The sequence below is a fragment of the Symphodus melops genome, assembly GCF_947650265.1.
Source record: "Symphodus melops genome assembly, chromosome: 21".
Taxonomy (NCBI): Eukaryota; Metazoa; Chordata; class Actinopteri; order Labriformes; family Labridae; genus Symphodus; species Symphodus melops.
Genome location: NC_136711.1, coordinates 11,485,322 through 11,502,343, shown reverse-complemented (window position 1 = coordinate 11,502,343; position 17,022 = coordinate 11,485,322). Strand labels below are relative to the sequence as shown.

General features: G+C 42.1%; 2 protein-coding genes across 3 annotated transcripts; one reads left to right on the top strand and one right to left on the bottom strand.

Annotated features, from left to right (window-relative positions):
• The first annotated feature begins 2,434 nt into the window (after positions 1-2,434).
• LOC306817125 (serine/threonine-protein kinase tousled-like 2) lies at positions 2,435-11,707 on the top strand. Of its 2 annotated transcripts, XM_079333741.1 has the most exons (21): positions 2,435-2,556; positions 3,274-3,368; positions 4,672-4,743; positions 5,150-5,222; positions 5,348-5,385; positions 5,588-5,680; positions 6,402-6,509; positions 6,954-7,046; positions 7,337-7,447; positions 7,595-7,731; positions 7,852-8,004; positions 8,810-8,876; positions 8,970-9,067; positions 9,197-9,278; positions 9,372-9,463; positions 9,547-9,636; positions 9,742-9,911; positions 10,013-10,151; positions 10,290-10,401; positions 10,497-10,604; positions 10,724-11,707. In XM_079333741.1, the coding sequence occupies exons 2-21, from the start codon at positions 3,276-3,278 to the stop codon at positions 10,895-10,897; spliced, it is 2,103 nt and encodes a 700-aa protein (XP_079189867.1). In that variant the 5' UTR covers positions 2,435-2,556; positions 3,274-3,275; the 3' UTR covers positions 10,898-11,707. The 2 variants fall into 2 exon arrangements, with proteins under 2 accessions (XP_079189867.1, XP_079189868.1); XM_079333742.1 differs by lacking the exon at positions 5,588-5,680 and having other exon boundaries at positions 2,436-2,556.
• Positions 11,708-11,830: 123 nt separating this feature from the next.
• Positions 11,831-16,972, bottom strand: becn1 (beclin 1, autophagy related). The gene is made up of 12 exons (XM_079333743.1): positions 16,852-16,972; positions 16,430-16,562; positions 16,253-16,317; positions 15,752-15,810; positions 15,543-15,633; positions 15,299-15,435; positions 15,020-15,214; positions 14,499-14,645; positions 14,182-14,331; positions 13,459-13,519; positions 13,219-13,361; positions 11,831-12,732 (listed from the first exon to the last, which is right to left on the bottom strand). The coding sequence occupies exons 2-12, from the start codon at positions 16,554-16,556 to the stop codon at positions 12,564-12,566; spliced, it is 1,344 nt and encodes a 447-aa protein (XP_079189869.1). The 5' UTR covers positions 16,557-16,562; positions 16,852-16,972; the 3' UTR covers positions 11,831-12,563.
• Between the last annotated feature and the right edge of the window lie 50 nt (positions 16,973-17,022).

Sequence of the window (17,022 nt, the reverse complement as noted above, 5' to 3'; positions counted from 1 at the left end):
AGTAGTACTATACTACAGGAAACTCATAGACTGCTGTGAAAACTCTTTTTTTTAACATTGGTATGAAAAAGTAACAAATCCAAACAGTATTTGGTATTTAAAGTGATGCAGTTTATTTATTGAATCATTGAAGTCAAGAGGAGAACAAATTGGGTCATCTTTCAAAACAACATTATTTTCTGTTTATGACAGGTGGATTTGGTGTTCGTGATTCTCATTTGGATTGTTGTATAGGCTGTCAAATGACGGGCTGGAGATACAGTGTAGTTTAAAAGTAAGGGTTTAAATGTACTAAGGCGTGGTGCAGTTCTTTGTGTTGATAAAATAACAAGCATTATTCAGCAATGCCTTCTTGAAGTTGAATCTAAGCATCCTTAAATCTCAACTTCATCATAAAAACATTGAGACAAAGAACCACTGTAGTCAGGCTGACATCACTTTTAGTGGGTGAACATGATTGAAACATGATGTGGTTTAATAGTAACATGTATATCGTCAAGGAAATGCTCCAATTTAGTTATTAGATATTCAAAACCACAAATTCAATTACTAAAGTTGAGCAATTAGTTAGATAGCTCAACTCTATTTGTTACCTTAGTGTGCAAGCCTTTTTGTCAAGAATACTCTGCCTCCATCTCCTGGTTTTAAGCTGCAAGTACAGATCACATGGTCTGTCCAACATGTGCAAAGTGCTTTACGTAGAAATCACACAATATGATTAAAATAAATTGTTCTCTAATTAGTTTATGGACCAGCATCTGGATGATGATGTGAAAACAAAACTTATGATACAGCAGAGGTTTGCGTGTGTGCAGGGTAAGAAGGCCCTTTAAACCTACAGCTGCATCAAGGAGAGGCCCCTGTGTCCTCTTCCTCTTAAACATTCATCATCATCAAAAAGTATTTGCTTTTTAAACTGAATGGGCATATAACTACAAATCAAACCTACAAATACAAAACAAAGCTACAAACCTGCCTGCTTGACGCTAAAGTTGTCATGATACCAGAATGTTAAACTTAGATATGATACAAGTAAAAATTCAAACGATATTAATAGTACCTGTCGCAAAAATTAAATAAATTTGAAGTTCGACGCCATGGTTAAAAATAGTATTTTAAGATCTGTTATTTTTTTGTAAGCCTCATTACTTTTCAATACTATCAATCATTCAAATAATAGAGATTTTGACATTTTTAAAAGGGTTGTTTTGAAAAGAATTAAAGTATCATGACACTCCTCATACAGTCGTGTATATGCCACAAAGTGAGTTCAAGCTCAGTTATTATTGGGATGGACATTGTTGATTCATGTAGTCTATAACATTAGTGATGGGAATAGTTAGATAACTCACTATAATAATAAGAAAAGAAGCCCAAAAAAATGGGGGTCCCTGAAGGTCTGTGGCACACCCTCAAAAGCCATGAGTGGACTTGGTGAGGCTCTGACCTGAGCATCGGTCTGTTTAATAAGCGTATGGGAAGCATCAGTTAAAGCTCTCCCTGGAGCCCAGTGTGGCCTCACAGCAGGGGGTAATGATCTTTTATTAACAGTTGCAAAATGGACACTAACGAGGTGGCTGAACTTCTCCTCCCAGTGTGAACCTTAACATCGCTTCACAATGACAGTACAAAGACCGATGGAGCAGCAGAAATGTAACAACAGTTGTTGGGAGGCTTCAGAGCATTGACAGCTCCAGGTTTGCCCGTGCGGGGCTCCAAGACGGACAAGGAAACCCCGAGGATCAGGGCCTCCTGTCCGGATGACACCAGCAGGAGCCAGCCACAATCCCCTCCTGAGCTAGCATTAGCCAGGCTAACAAATGTCTTCCCCTAATTCGACATAATTGTAAATGGATACGTGTATTGAAAAAAACTTAAGGTGAGGTTTAAGGGTGAGAGTTGTTAAGGAGGTCGCTTTTACCGGATGGACGGACGGAAAACATCCATTTCTGGACCGTGAGTAAAAACTGCGGAGGGGTCTTCAGGTGAGACTTGTAGCATTAATGCAACCACTGTTAGCTAAATAACTTAACGCTAGCTAGTAATGGTAACTAAAAAATACCACGTAGTTTAGCAGTTAAATATGTGTAAAGTAACAGCCTTGTTACTGTAAACACTGTTTTAAGATCCACTTTTATTTGGTACAGAATCACAGTGAATTATAATCACAGCCTTGAAATGTTGGCAAGATTGTGGTCAAGCATAATAGCATTTAACAACGTTAACTAGCCAGTTAGCATTACCCTGAAGTAGCACCTTTTTGTTCGTCAATAAAAGTATTAAAACGCTTGTTTCGGTCTTAAAGATTGGTTAACTTAAAAACAGGTCAGTGGTGTGTTTGAATCTATAACTCTTTTCAGCTAACTACCATTTAGTCGTATTGTTTTTATTTGTGATTGTTCGGTTAATATATTTAAACGTTTGTTTCCTTGGCAACAGCTGTTTGTTTAAAATTGTACCAGTTCGTATTGATATGTTTGACTGACTGTCACCACCTTTACATAATAATTTGATCAACAACAACAAAAAAAGACACTAGTTGATGGACTCTGTCAGGTAGGATTTCCCGACTGAGAAATCAAGTCAAACCTTATTTCTCATTTAGTTATTAATAAGAACTTATTATTTATAATAACTTATTATAAACTATGTAACAGAACAAGAGAAGATATTCCGTTTTTGGTCTGTTGTCGGTACGTGTCAGTGACTTCAATTGGTTATAAAATGATGACAATGACGTAATAACCTCTCCCAGGTTTCCTTACTTGTTCACTTGCTGATTTGATAAATTTAATTATTTTTTTTAAATTTTTTTGCAGAGTGTCCTAGGACCTGCATCTGAGCATGCAGTGTTATAACTGGTTAGATTACCATGCTCTCTTATGAGAAAACACACAAACTGCCTGTGAACTGTTTCAATCATTTTAGCTTGGGTTCAAGATCTTAGCAGAACTATATTTTCAGTACAGTTTGTGAAATTCATCTACTACTATAAAGCTTAAAACTCGAGCTGTGTCAATGCTGCCTGTGACTGTCAAATGTTATTTGAAGAAACAGTCTGTGATGGATTTTGTAAGAAAAAAAAAAGTTTTGTAAACATTTTTTACACAATGAAATATTGTTTTTTTATTTAAATTATTTAAGTTAACATCAGAAAACCGGCAAACTAATGCCTATTCATATATACCAATTTATTCTGTTTCCATGGTAACCAAACCACTTAGTCTACATGATAACACTTTTAATTGTTTGTGTCTGTCTGTGTCATTCTAGACATGATGGAGGGACTTCATAGCCAGGCTATTAGCCTGGACCCACGCAGGCAGGAGCTGCTCGAGGCTCGCTTTACTGGAGTCGGTGTCACCAAGGTTTGCATTTCTAAATAGCGGTTAAAATGAAAATATTGGAGCTTCTGAGTTTGTTCTTAAATCTAATGAGGGTCCTGTTTTAAGTTGCGCTTCAATCAATGTTTAAATGCAAATAAAAGGCTCCCCGTTTTCATGCAGAAAGTCCTCCTACAACCCCGAGCCCTGTGGTTGAAGTGTGACTCTAAACCTGGGCATCATATTTTCTCCCTCGGATGCAAACCCCTCAGCTTGGGAGTATTCTCTCTTTCCAGTATTGACTGATGCCCTGTGTTTTGAGTTTCCCCCGTGGAATGATGGCGTCTCCCTGAGCTAAAGCTAAACAAGACGATCTCTGTCTCGGCTGACATGGGAGCCAGCCAGCAGCTCTTTGTTTCAGTTGAGACTAGTGACAGTGAAATGGCACCGAGGCTGAAGCTCACAGCTCAGGCTGTGCGTGATGCTGCAACCCTGCTGTTGAACTGAGAATTAGAAAATGGCAACCCCTGAGAAAGCAATCACTCTTGTTCATGCTTGGACCTGCAGTGCTGCTTTGAAAATGAAGTGTTCGGCCTGCTTGCTGTGAGATTACATTGTGAATGATCGAATGCTGGGGGTATGACAAACAGATTAAATGTTGTATTAAAGTACCATTCGATAAAAATGTTGTTTACAAAAAGAAAAGAGCATTTCTGGCCGTGCGTGTGACCTTGAGCAGCAGAAAGCCAACAGGCCTAAAAGCATTAACCTCCTGCTCCAATTAGCCTGCTGTTTCTTCTAAGTCTCATCAGACTGTGCAGCTGGCCGTGAACGCGAGGTATGACACAGGCTGATTCCACCTAGTGGATGTTAGCTGAAGATTTGCAGATTAACAAGGGGATACATTATTCTCCTTCTGTAGCGTCCTCGCTTATTGGCTCTGCTTTGTTAGGACAGTTAGAGCGTAGTCACCTATGATCTAAAGCGTGTACTGACATTTCTAAAAAAAAAAAAATCCAGGGTGGGAAAAACAATGTAAAGCTTCAAAAGGGCTTTATAATCTGAATGAACTTGTATCCCAACTGTGAGCGCTGAAAGTGAGTATATCAAGTGTTAAGCCAGTTAGTTAAATTTGAAAAATGAGAAAGTTGGGAAAATCTGCACTTTGATTGAGTTCTCTTGTACGGTATGTGAATGTTAACAGACCTAAAACAAACACAACCGTAGCTAAATGTATGACACTGGAATGAATGGACAGCGTGGTTCACTGAACATTTTATAAACCTGTATATATCTACTTCAAACTGAGCACAACACAGGTCTCATAAATGTGTTTTTGACTTTCCAGAGTTCAGCCAATAGTGAGTCATCCAACCAGTCTCTGTGCAGCGCAGGATCACTCAGTGACAAGGAACTGGAGGTTGGTGTCACAGGAATTCTTTTTACAATCGATGCAACAAATGACCGTCTCATCATTTGCTCTTCAATGTCACTGATTGTAGTGGTGACCTGTTGTCTTTTTTTCTTTTTTTTTTCCTGATGATCATTCGAAAGTGATGCATGCTGATTAATAATACATGTTGAGGCATGAATGGGAAACATTTTTGAAAACAATTAAAAATATGTAAAACGGCAAATTGGAGGTTTCGTGGCACCACAAATACAAGCAAGGACAAAAATCCTCTTCATAACTGTAAGACACGAGGCTTTATGTTGTGAACAAGAGTTGCTCTGCCAGTACTTTAAAGGGGTTCATGGGATAAAAAACAGTGGACTGAAATGTACGTTGATTAATTAAAGCTGTGCTGCTTTTCTGCTCATGTCAGACACCGGAGAAGAAGGGCAATGAGCAGAGAATCAGGAAGAGAAAAGGAGACATCTATGACAGCAACAGTCAGGGTAAGTCTTACTTCAGGTAGAGGGCTTCCAAAAGAGACAGCCCCCCCCCCCCCCCCTTCATTGGCTCTCTATACGGATGAGTCATATTGCGTGTCGTTCCTTACATCTGTTCTGTTTTTTTCTAGGAAAACTGAGAGGGCATAAAATAAGTGATTATTTTGAGGTGAGTGAAAACGTATTCCTTTAGTTTGTGGAAATATTTGGTCATAAAACACTCTGCTTCGCCTGGTTTCAAATCACCTCTTAACCCACACTCTCTGACTTTGACAGTGCGAGTCCGTCTCCTTTCCCCTCTTAAATAACATCTATTTGTGCTTATTTTCTGTCTTGTTTGCATTCTCTGTCACTCATGTCGCTGCGGCCAGTTTGCTGGTAGCAGTGGCTCTGGCACCAGTCCTGCTCGGGGCATTTCCATGCTGGTGCGCTCCTCTCCCCAGCATTCACTGTCTAATCCTTTGGTGAGCACCAGCATCCATCTTCATAGCTTTCTCCGTCTTTGTCTCTGTCCTTTCTCACTTCTTCTTCTTTTTTTTTTCTTACTAATTCACCATCTGATGAGTCTTCAGTTAGATTCAAATTCATGTGTTGCTTTTTGCTCATGTTAGAGGGATGGGCAAGCAGTCTATGTGTGTTGTGTCTAATAAACACGGGTGATCAGCGACTCACTGTGTGCCTCCCACTTTCTGGAGCTCTTCATCAACATGTTCAACTGCTGCAAAGTCGGATTTAATTCAGATTTTGGCTTTTTAAAAACTTCTCTGCCCTGACATACAAAACCGTCTCCATTGTTCATTTGACTCCGATCATAAAACAGGACTGTTTAAAAAAAAAAAAAAAAAAAAAAGATTTCAAGGAGCTGGTTTGGTGTCAATGTTTTGCTTGGAGCACAGGTGAGCCACTCTGCTTTGGAAGCTTGTCACAGGCCACGACACTTCAGGTTCAAGATTTTGGGTTTTTTGTAGGATTGAAAGAGTGAGGGCCAACACAGTTTCTTAATCATTCAGGTCTCCTGAAATTATGTGTTGTTATTATCCTTCACTATTTCCATAAATGTATCTCCTGTAATAGCTCACGTTTGTTCCTTTTGTTTAATACCTCTATAATATCTGTTTCCTCTTACCAGGACATTTATCATCTTTTTATATCTTTTGTTGTTGTTGTTGTTTTTCTGATTTGCAGTTTCAGCACGGCAGCCCTTCGTCCACAGGCTCAGTCCACACTGACTCTTCCTCGTGCAGCTCTGTGAAAGCAGCCCCCACATACTCCTGCTCACACAAGGCCATCCAGGTAATTCCCCTACTGTCCCGTTCGAGGGGAAACTTCACCTCAACTTCCTCTTGAGTGTTCATCTGTAGACGTCTCTTTTGTTCCACGAAGTGTTCCTTCTTTCATATAAGTGGCTTTAGCCGCATTAGTTGAGATTGGTTGAAAAAAAAAATATATATATTTGAGGCAAGCATTTTTTTTAAAATTAAAAGAAGTGCCACTTTTTTTCAAAGTAAAGGTCAAACCACCCACACTGCAGGTCATCTGACATGCAGCACTCGTCCAGCTACCCCTGCATGTTCCACTTATTAAATGTCAGCATGTTGAATTCAGGGGTAAACGCCGACGACTCATTTTGATCCATTGAAAGTGATCGTGTGTTAAACCCTGGCAGGGTGTCGACATAGTTTGATCAGGACGAGATGTGAACTGTCAATCTGCTGTGGCTTTTCCCTCCATGTTCAGTCAGAACTGACGCTGCTGAAGCTGACCGCTCTAGAGAAGGACAAGAACTCTGACCTGGAGAAGAAGGAGGGGAGGATAGACGATCTGTTGAGGGTGAGAGGATGTGCAAAATCAGCAAAAAACGCCAACAAGTAGAACTCTGCTTTAGAGGCGTTTTATATTCCCGACAAACTCTCATACTTTAAAATGCAAAAATATACACATGACTCATTTAACATATTTAAGAGATCAATTTAAAAGTGTCCTCATTCATTCTCAAATCCCATTGTCGCTTGATTTAGATTTAGTATAAATGTCAGCAAACTGAGTTGTTGTTGCAGCCTTGTAAAGTGTTCGTACGCACAGTTAGATGTCGGAGTCTTTATGTATACATGTGTTGGCAGGCAAACTGTGACTTGCGGCGGCAGGTAGATGAGCAGCAGAAGATGCTGGAGCGCTACAAGGAGCGGCTCAACAAGTGTGTGACCATGAGCAAGAAGCTCCTGATCGAGAAGGTGGGTTGATCGTGTTAGTTTTCTTATCCAATAATGTTAAACTAACATGGACGAGTGTTTAGATCAAGTCGGTCATATTAAAAAAAAAATCAGTCAAGCCGTTTCGTACGAATACCTGCGTTTTAAGTTTATTCCTTTATTCTTCAGTCAAAGCAGGAGAAGATGGCCTGCAGGGACAAGAGCATGCAGGACCGTCTGCGTCTGGGCCACTTCACCACTGTCCGCCATGGAGCCTCCTTCACTGAGCAGTGGACGGATGGATTTGCCTTCCAGAACCTCATCAAGTCAGCATGCAAACAGGCTCAAACATCTGTGTGCTTTATTTGTTTGCTGTTGTTTTGTTTTTGTTTAAGCTGTAAGAATACGGGGGAATGTTCACGCGAGCTTGTTCTTCCACACTCCAGGCAGCAGGAGAAAATCAACTCGCAGAGGGAGGACATCGAGAGGCAGAGGAAGCTGCTCGGGAAAAGGAAACCTCCCTCCATGGCCTCGGGCCTTCCACCGAGTCTGGAACAGAACAAGCGAAAGAGCCGGAGCAACGGCCAGGAGAACGAGGCGTAAGATCCCAAACAATAGCTCAGTTACATCACCGTGTTGAATGATCCACAAGGACGAGGCCCAGAGGTGGGCACAGTTCATTAACAGATTAATGGACGCAGGCCCCGCTCTGACCAGGCCGAAGTATAAATCACCAAAGCCCCGTTTCCACCAAGCACTCCGGTACGGATCTGTAAAGTTTGGTACGGTAAAGCCTGATCCAGTTTGCGTTCCCACAGCCAATCGTGCCATATTTGCTCGGCGGCGTGTAAGCCGGAGACCGATATCTGCGCCAGCTATGTAATAGCATGACATCCCTAGCAGCGCAACTCAGTGTATCCCGCTAATAAATTCAACAAAGAAGAAAAACGCGACTCAGTAAACAAAGACCAACGATGAAAGACATCCAGCAGTTCATCCACTCATGTGGCTCTTCGTTACAAAAACACAATCGAGCTTTGTCTTAAGAGCGGGCTCTGTGCCACGAGGAGAAATACAGACGGTAACAAAAACAACCGACTGTGTCTTTAAACACGGCGGGGTTGTGTTCACCGCTGTCACACAGGAAGTGACGATTCTTTCGACCAATCGACGGACTGCAGTGTTTAGCTCCACCTTTTAGGGTCCCAAACAGTAGGCCGGTACGGGTCTGTAATTTGGAAATCTCTCAGCTTTGGTCGGTGGAAACGCTACAGGAATATGCATTGTACCGAGACGAACCGAACTGCCGGGTGGAAACGGGTCTTAACTGTAGGAAGGCTTGAATTGGTTCGTTTCAGGTGTTGAAGGTTTAACTGGAATGCATTTTTTGTCTGTCTGACACAGGTTGTCTTTAGCAGAATATCACGAGCAAGAGGAGATCTTCAAACTTCGAATTGGTCACATGAAAAAGGTACCGGATCCCCAAAAAATAGCGTTTTCTTCCGTTTTTTTCCCCCTACGTGTCCTTCTTTACCAGCTCTGAGCGTTGTTGTGATTGTTACAGGAAGAGGCAGAGATCCAATCAGAGCTCGAACATTTGGAGCGAGTTAGGAACCTGCACATCAGGGAACTGAAGAGAATCCATAACGAAGACAGCTCCCAGTACGTATCATCATCGTCATCAGTGTAATGTACTCTGTCAAAGTTCTGTGGAGAGTTTTTTTAGCATGAAATAATGATTTGAGGAAAAAAAACAAAAAGATGAATGACTGAAGAAACGTTCTGTTCTAGATTTAAAGACCACCCTACACTGAACGAGAGATATCTTCTGTTATATTTACTTGGGAAAGGCGGCTTCAGTGAAGTTTTCAAGGTAAGCAGGAGGTGTTCAGCATGCTTTCATTCTTCAGATGCTCCACTTTTACAATCTCAACACTCGTTGGTGATCGTGTAATGTTTCTTGCAGGCTTTTGATTTGACCGAGCAAAGGTATGTGGCCATTAAAATCCATCAGCTCAACAAGAACTGGAGGGAGGAGAAGAAGCAGAACTACCACAAGTGAGTCTGAGCCCCCGCAGTCCTTCGAGCTTTAAACTGTGTTTAAACAATGAAGTGAAATCAATGTGTCGCGTGTTTTACAGGCACGCGTGTCGAGAGTATAGAATCCACAAAGAGCTTGACCACCCGAGGATAGTCAAACTGTTCGACTACTTCTCCCTCGAAACAGACTCGTAAGTGAACCAGTGGAAGCTCAAACTGGCGATCTGCAGATATCCGATCTCTTCGTAACTGTGATCGCGACTGTGCTGATCTTTGAGTTGTGTGACCTTTGGCAGGTTCTGCACGGTGCTGGAGTACTGTGAAGGCAACGACCTGGACTTCTACTTGAAGCAGAATAAGCTGATGCCTGAGAAGGAGGGTCGCTCCATCGTCATGCAGATTGTCAACGCACTCAAGTACCTCAATCAGATCCGCCCGCCAATCATCCACTACGACCTCAAACCAGGTGACCTCACAGCTCGAGGTTATATTTCTCAGATGAGCCTCGTTTCCCTTCTTCTGTTTGGTCTGGCTGATACCTTTCTGTTCACTTGTTGTGATTTTTAGGAAACATCCTGTTGGTGAACGGCACAGCTTGTGGAGAGATTAAGATCACCGACTTTGGTCTGTCAAAGATCATGGATGACGACAGTTACAGCTCCGCAGATGGCATGGATCTGACGTCACAGGGCGCAGGGACATACTGGTACACACACACACACACGTTTCACTTTACTAACCAAACGACAAATAAGGCCTCACATGATTGTAGGCCATCTTTTGGAAACCCACTCTCCACTCAGAAAACATGCAAAGAGAAAAGTTGTTCTCGTTGTGTTTCCAGGTATCTGCCCCCTGAGTGCTTTGTGGTGGGCAAGGAGCCGCCCAAAATATCCAACAAGGTGGACGTCTGGTCTGTGGGGGTCATCTTCTACCAGTGTTTATATGGGCGCAAGGTAAGCAGTGATCAGTTTTTTTCCTTCAGGTTTTGTTTAATCCAGTTTAAAAGTAAGCAGCCTGTTCACCTTTTCCTGTTTTTGTTTTTCCCCAGCCGTTTGGTCATAACCAATCACAGCAGGACATCCTTCAAGAAAACACCATATTAAAAGCTACTGATGTGCAGTTTCCCCCCAAACCTGTGGTCACCACAGAAGCAAAGGTGTGATACTCAAAAGATTTATGTGACCTAGCTCCTTAGTTTTTTGATCTTAGGTTGAAGATTGTTATGACAAACACTGCAGAAATGGTTAAAAAAAAAGTCACTTTGTGCCTCCACAGGCCTTCATCCGACGCTGCCTGGCGTATCACAAAGAGGACCGCGTGGACGTCCTGCAGTTGGCAAGCGACCCCTTCCTCATGCCACATATTCGTAAAGCGCTGGGGAGCAGCACACTGCTGCCGCCTCCTCTTCCCTCCACCTCCAGCGTCTTCAGCAGCAGTGCCTCTGACTGAAGCTATGAAAAAAAAAAAAAAAAATAGGATGAAGCCACGTGGAGACGAAAAGTGTGAATGGAACCAAAATGCTGGGTGATGTGGTGAGAGGGAAAAAAAAAAAAAAAACCACGACCACCTCCATCATCCAAGTGGTAAAAGTGACATGCTGGTCTGTGGCTGTGGGCTCATTAGAACTGAAAGAGTTGCCCATATGCATGCAGCAACACACAAAATCTGACTTATTAAGAGGGGCTTTTTTACCTGATAAAGTAAGAGCACCTGAAAAGAAAAAAGAAAAATTGCACAACTGACAGGCTGAGAACTTCGCCATGCGTGGAAGATCTGCCTGAACTCTAAAGGAGCGTGTGGAAGGAAAAGGCGTTCATGAAGTGTCATTGCACTCTGCTCGAGATGTATCGTCTATCAAACTATTTTTCATAACTACAGCAGTCACTTTGAAACGCGTCTCCCTATAGGTTTGAACCCCGAGACGTAAGGAAGGGCTTGTTAAAGTAATAAGGAGTGACCGATGACCAAAGTTCAAGGCCGGCCTTGTCCACATGAAACCATGAAATGGTTTCTAAAGAATTAACTTGAAAACAGAGGAGAGCTGATTCTAGAAAGAGCGGCTGCTTTTTGACCTATTTTAAAGATTTACTGGAAAACTGGAAGTCAGCGTATGATTTGAATTGTGCAGTCCATATTTTTCCATGAAATGTAATCCCTGTAATGGTTTTAACATTAAAGAGGGGACTAGCTACGAGTGAGTGTTGTGATGAGAGTTAAGAGTGGAAAGAAATAATGAAATTAAAAAAAACATTTGGTTAACTGTGCTGTGTCCGTCCATTCATGGGGGAAACCTGTTGTTGTTTTTGGTGCACATTCACATACATGATTGAATTAACCTTTAAAAGGTGATTCAGAAGATTGTAGAAATTCTCCACTCCACACTTTAAAAGCGTAAAATGTTTATTCATTCAAATCCTGACATGAGAGCATCCGTGGCGTCTGTAAACAAACGAATGCAGCAGACTTTGAGCAGTCGTAACATTGATCAGTTTATCAGTGACAACAACACAGCCTGCAAAACAAGTTTGTATGAGATAACAGCAATCAAGACTATTAAAATACTGACAGACTGGTTAAATACTTAACTGTTAAATTTTTTTTTTTTTTTAAACCTACCCTTGAACATATCACATCATAGAGCTTACTGAACAGGAGACTGACCGTGGAGACACGGAGTGAAAGAGGAGCAGTGCAACAGGAAATAAAGGACCTCATAAGATATCAATCAGATCTCAATCTAACGAAGACTTCTTCATAATTACATTCTAGACAGAGGAAGTGTATGTTTTATCTTTATGCAACTTAGAGTTAGTGGAAAAAGCAGAGGATAAAAACAAAGTCGGTCTTATGCTGCTTCCTTTCAGTGACATCAAAACTAGCTTGTTCATGACCATTAAGCTTCTACATTTTTTAATCTCCACTTCAGGGTTAAGAAGTTACAATAACCGTGTCTTTGTAACAAGTAGAAACACACGGTCTGGACTGAGGATCTAGTTTTCTGTAATCAAAACTAGTGCAGAGTGCAAACATTATTTATTTTCCTTTGGCAAAGTATCCAAATACGATTCGAATGACATCCAAAAAAAAAAACCCAACGACTTGATTTCCAGCCGGTTTATTTGTTGTAGAACTGCGAAGTCACCCAGGCCAGTCCCCACTTCAGGTTGGTGAGCATGAATTTGAGCGCTTTGGTCCACTGCTCCTCTGAGTTGAACTGCGTTTTGATGGAGTAAGAGCCGCCGCTGCCTCCCGTGTCCTCGATCTTACCCTTCTCCACATCCATCCTGAAACGAGGAACAAAACACAGACCACAGTCGTCGAATACTCCTGCTATCGATGCCATTATACAGAAAAGAAGTGCACAAGGTCTGTTGTGCATACAGCTCTACAGGGTCGACCAAAGTTATACCATTTTATCTGCATTATTTAATGAAAATAATACAAGTATGCACGATCAAATATTAAACACCAGTTGCGGCGTTAGTGTGGTGCGGATGTGCTGGTTGAAGTGACTAAACAGGAGGCCCCGCTTTAATAATTCAAAGAGTTATAAAAGACAAAGCTTTCCCAAATGTCCATTATTTTTCTCAAAGGCATCATCAGAGCCCACACTATTACAGACCCTCTAGAGTATGTTACGCTTAATGGTTCTGGAAGTTGCGTTTAAACTTCATGAATATTCACAGCTGCGTCCTAAATGGCTGCAGTGATGCCCTTCTTAATGAGGACGGTGCTGAAGACTGTTCATCCTGGCACTGAGGGCGTCTGACCTGTACGGGAGGCAGAAGCCGGTGTCTCCTTTCTCCACCTCCTCTTTGAACTGCTGCACACAATCGAGGAAAGCCACCATGGCGTGGTCGAATTTGTTGTCCCAGAAGAACCTCAGGCCGCCTGTGCAGTACAGAGGGAGTTCCTGGAAGAAGACGAGACGGAGGGGAAAAGAATTTGAGCCTGTGTGAGTGTCTGACTGTTGATGGGAGAGCTCAGCTTGATCCTACTACGGTCGTTACCTTGGACTTGTCTGTCAGAGACTCTAAGTACGAGTGGTTTCCATACGGGACGAGGCGGTATCTGAAGAGAGAAGGGTCGTTTAAGCTTCATTTTCTGATTAAAAAGTCAAAACAAAAAACACTCCAAAAAGAAATTTAGCATGATGTGCAAAAAAAAACCAAGCAGCAAATCAAGAGCTGAAAACAGGTGGAGGGTTAAAATCCCCTCATAAGTGTGAGGGAGTCTACAGGAATCAACTAAAAACCTTTATGGACACTCATAGACTCCTCCAGTAGCTGTTTTCACACATGCTCAAAACTCCTCAAATGTTCAGGTGTGACTGCAAAGCAGGCAAATATTTATTTTTGCCTATTTTTTTTTACTGATGGACGAATAAAATTTCCACCAGGGGGGTGGGGGGGGGGAGTCGATGTGTGAACGCAGAAGGTAATAGTCAGGAATAGTCTCCATGAGCGGGTTGGCAGCGGGGTTGATATTCACTGTATATATCCTGTGGCAGCTTTGCAACTGGTGGGACTGTTTTTTTTTAACCGACAGTTAAGTATGTTCGATTCAACTTGTTTGTTTATACTGTGTATATTGTCCAATTAATCATCTGCTGCCTTGTCCTTTTAAATCACGTCTTGCCTCCCCGTGACCACCCCTCCACCCTAGAATATGCTGCATGGAAGCACAGATGCATCTGTGTGTGTGTGTGTGTGTGTGTGTGTGTGTGTGTATACCTCTGAAAGCGCAGCCCCATCTTGTTAGCCAGAGCGTGCAGCAGAAGCACTGTTTGCCCCCAGGCTGCGTTGATTTCATTCCATTCCACCGGCACGCTCGGGAGTCGACCCAGACGGAAGTTGTTGATGGTACCAAACTGTCCGCTGTGCCTGCAAACAGACGGTTCAGTCAAAGGACAGTTTCATTGGATTCGATTATGTGAACACACGTATGAAATATTTGCTCCCATACTGGTTGATGGGTTACAGAAAGCAAAGGACTTCTTCATCCTCCCGTGCATGACATCGTATGTGTCTGACTGCATGCGGGTGCATACCAGATGTGAAACGTGGCGTTGAAGACGTTGGTCTTTTTCAGACGGTCGAGCTGAATCTGGCAGTAACGCATCTGATTGTCGACGCTCTTCAGCTCATCATCCAGCTCCAGCTGCTGCCGTTTAAACTCGCTGTACTCCTTTTGGTACCTTTAAGCACAAACACTATTGATACAAAAATAAAACTTTGCTCAAATGTAGTTATTAATAACCACCTGTGAACATCCTGTCCTGATTTGGTGACATTCTGATTTTGATTTCCAGAGATACATGTGATAAGGCTGGAGCTGTCCCTTTGTTGGTAAGATGCATAAAACATCCAAAATAGTAGTTGTGCAGTAAAATATTTGTATACAACAAACAGTTTAATAAATTAATGTTCAAGTTATGAAAAAATATGGTTGTGCTTTGTTCTACCTCGGGTTGGGGTATCTCAACTTTTAGGGGCCCGAGTTGCTCTACTATAAGCAGTTAGCTGCTGAATGTAGTTTATGTGGTGGTTTCGCCACCCTGCACAGACTCACTGTAGCTCCTCTGTGTCCAGCTGCTGAGACTGGATCCTGCTCTCTGCAAGGTCCTGGGCCACGGCGGCCCTCTGCTCCTCCACGGACTCCAGCTCCTGGACCAGAGCCTCCTCCTCCTCATTGAGATGCTGCAGCTCTGCCAGCAGGGTCTCCTCTTCCTCCACCTGCAGGTGTGACAGCAGCTCCAGACACTGCCTGAAATACATTCACACACAGTTCAAGTTACAACATGCACTTTTTTTGAGTTCAGTTATTTAAAAAGATTTAAAGTGAACTTACTTGTAATTCTGGCATTCGTTCTCTGTGATGTTGAGCTGTGTGTCCAGGTGGTCCAGCAGCGTGTCAGTACATTCTTCACACAGCGGGTGGTCAACATCTGTCTGGCCCGACATGATGTCAAACAGGTCGCTGGTCACCTGTGTGTGATAGGACGAGTTCAATTAAAGGATCAGATAAAGTTTACACAAGTGTTTTTAGCTGTGTGGTTTTAGTTTAAAAAAAAAAAGGAAAAAAAAGGCTTCACCTTCAGTCTACGACTGAGATTTTCCATGGTGCCCCCATCAGATGCTTCTCCAATCAGCGTAAAGCTATTGGCGCTCTCTGTTGACATCATTCTGGGATGCAAAATTCAGCAGTTAAGTCAAAATGTTAAACACAGACACCATGAAGAAAAAAAAGATCCTGAATGAGTTCTGTTCCATATTCTGAATTGAAATCTTTATGAATATTCACCGGGAAGGAGGGATGTATTTTCTTGATACTCCATCTGTCTTGTTTTCTACAAAGGTCTCCTGAAAGGAAAATATTATTCTGATGATCAACCGTGCTTGTAGTAAAAAAAAAAAAAAACAACCAAAAAAACCACACACACACACACACACAAAACATCTACACAATTGTTTAATTTTCATAAAAATCCTGAACAGAACCAGACAAAGGTTAAGTGTTGACAATGACATCATATATTGATAATAATGTAATTATGTTATTTCACATTGTGCAATCATTTTTTTTTACTTCCTGTGCTGGATTCTATGAACTATGCAGAAAGGAAAAGGTTTCTTAAGGATTCTTTATATAACTACTTAAATTTAAAACTAAAATTAGCTCATTCAAAACACATTATTTTCATAAATTCTGTGGTGCTAGCTGTAGTCACTATCGGAGCTGCCACATTTCTCCTTTGTAAACATGACAAAGTGAAACATCAGACAGTTTAAAGACTGTACTTACCTCTGGAGCTGTCTGAGCCTCGGTGCTGTCAGTGTGTTTGCTCGGGGTCACTGTGACTAAAGGAGCTGAGGAGGAGAGAGAAACACTTCATGACACATACTGTATGGAACTGTTACACTAAACATCACGGACATTTCTCCTTTGTAAACATGTCAAAGGTATGGGGGTGATACACACCGATGAGCTCCTGGATGGTGACCCGGTCGAGGACATTGAAGGATGTGTCCAGTTTGAGCGGCTGACAGCAGCGCTGACACACGAAGCTCACCTGCATGGTCGAGCTCGACGACTTGGAGCCCTCCATCGTTAGCTTCAAGAAACACAAAAATAATACAAGGCACTGTTAAAGGGCTGGACGAGTAACAACACTGGCAGCTTGGTATTATTTCTACCAAATGCATTTTTCTTCAATGTCTAGAAGTGACTGAAAACCATGGATATATTTCTGTTTCTGTTAATGTTTAACTGTCAAACAGCGAGTTGGCTAATTGTAGCTTCGCAGCTAGCCAGAGCGTAACAACGTCAAGACACGTCAGAAGGACTCACTGCGGGTGTGAAGAGCCACACAATATTACATTATAATCCTGGCTTTTACATACCGAAGGGAAATAAATCGCTCTGATGTATCTAGCGTGACTGTTGCATTTTACACCTCGGGGCTTATCTCTCCACTTCCTTATTGTTGTTTACGGCGGACGTGACGTCAGAGTTACGTTTGTCAGATGAATACTTTTTTTTTTACATTACTAACTAGAAACACAAAAAGTAGT

What these genes read in the sequence shown, in the direction of transcription:
- becn1 (XM_079333743.1), bottom strand. Translation starts at nt 16,556, where the DNA reads ATGGAGGGCTCCAAGTCGTCGAGCTCGACCATGCAGGTGAGCTTCGTG. An exon ending in CACCATCCAGGAGCTCATCG is followed by an intron (nt 16,318 to 16,429) that starts GTGTGTATCACC and finishes TCTCCTCCTCAG; the next exon opens with CTCCTTTAGTCACAGTGACC. An exon ending in AACGCCACGTTTCACATCTG is followed by an intron (nt 14,332 to 14,498) that starts GTATGCACCCGC and finishes GTCTGTTTGCAG; the next exon opens with GCACAGCGGACAGTTTGGTA.
- LOC306817125 (XM_079333741.1), top strand. Translation starts at nt 3,276, where the DNA reads ATGATGGAGGGACTTCATAGCCAGGCTATTAGCCTGGACCCACGCAGG. An exon ending in AACGGCCAGGAGAACGAGGC is followed by an intron (nt 8,005 to 8,809) that starts GTAAGATCCCAA and finishes TGTCTGACACAG; the next exon opens with GTTGTCTTTAGCAGAATATC. An exon ending in CCACTACGACCTCAAACCAG is followed by an intron (nt 9,912 to 10,012) that starts GTGACCTCACAG and finishes TGTGATTTTTAG; the next exon opens with GAAACATCCTGTTGGTGAAC.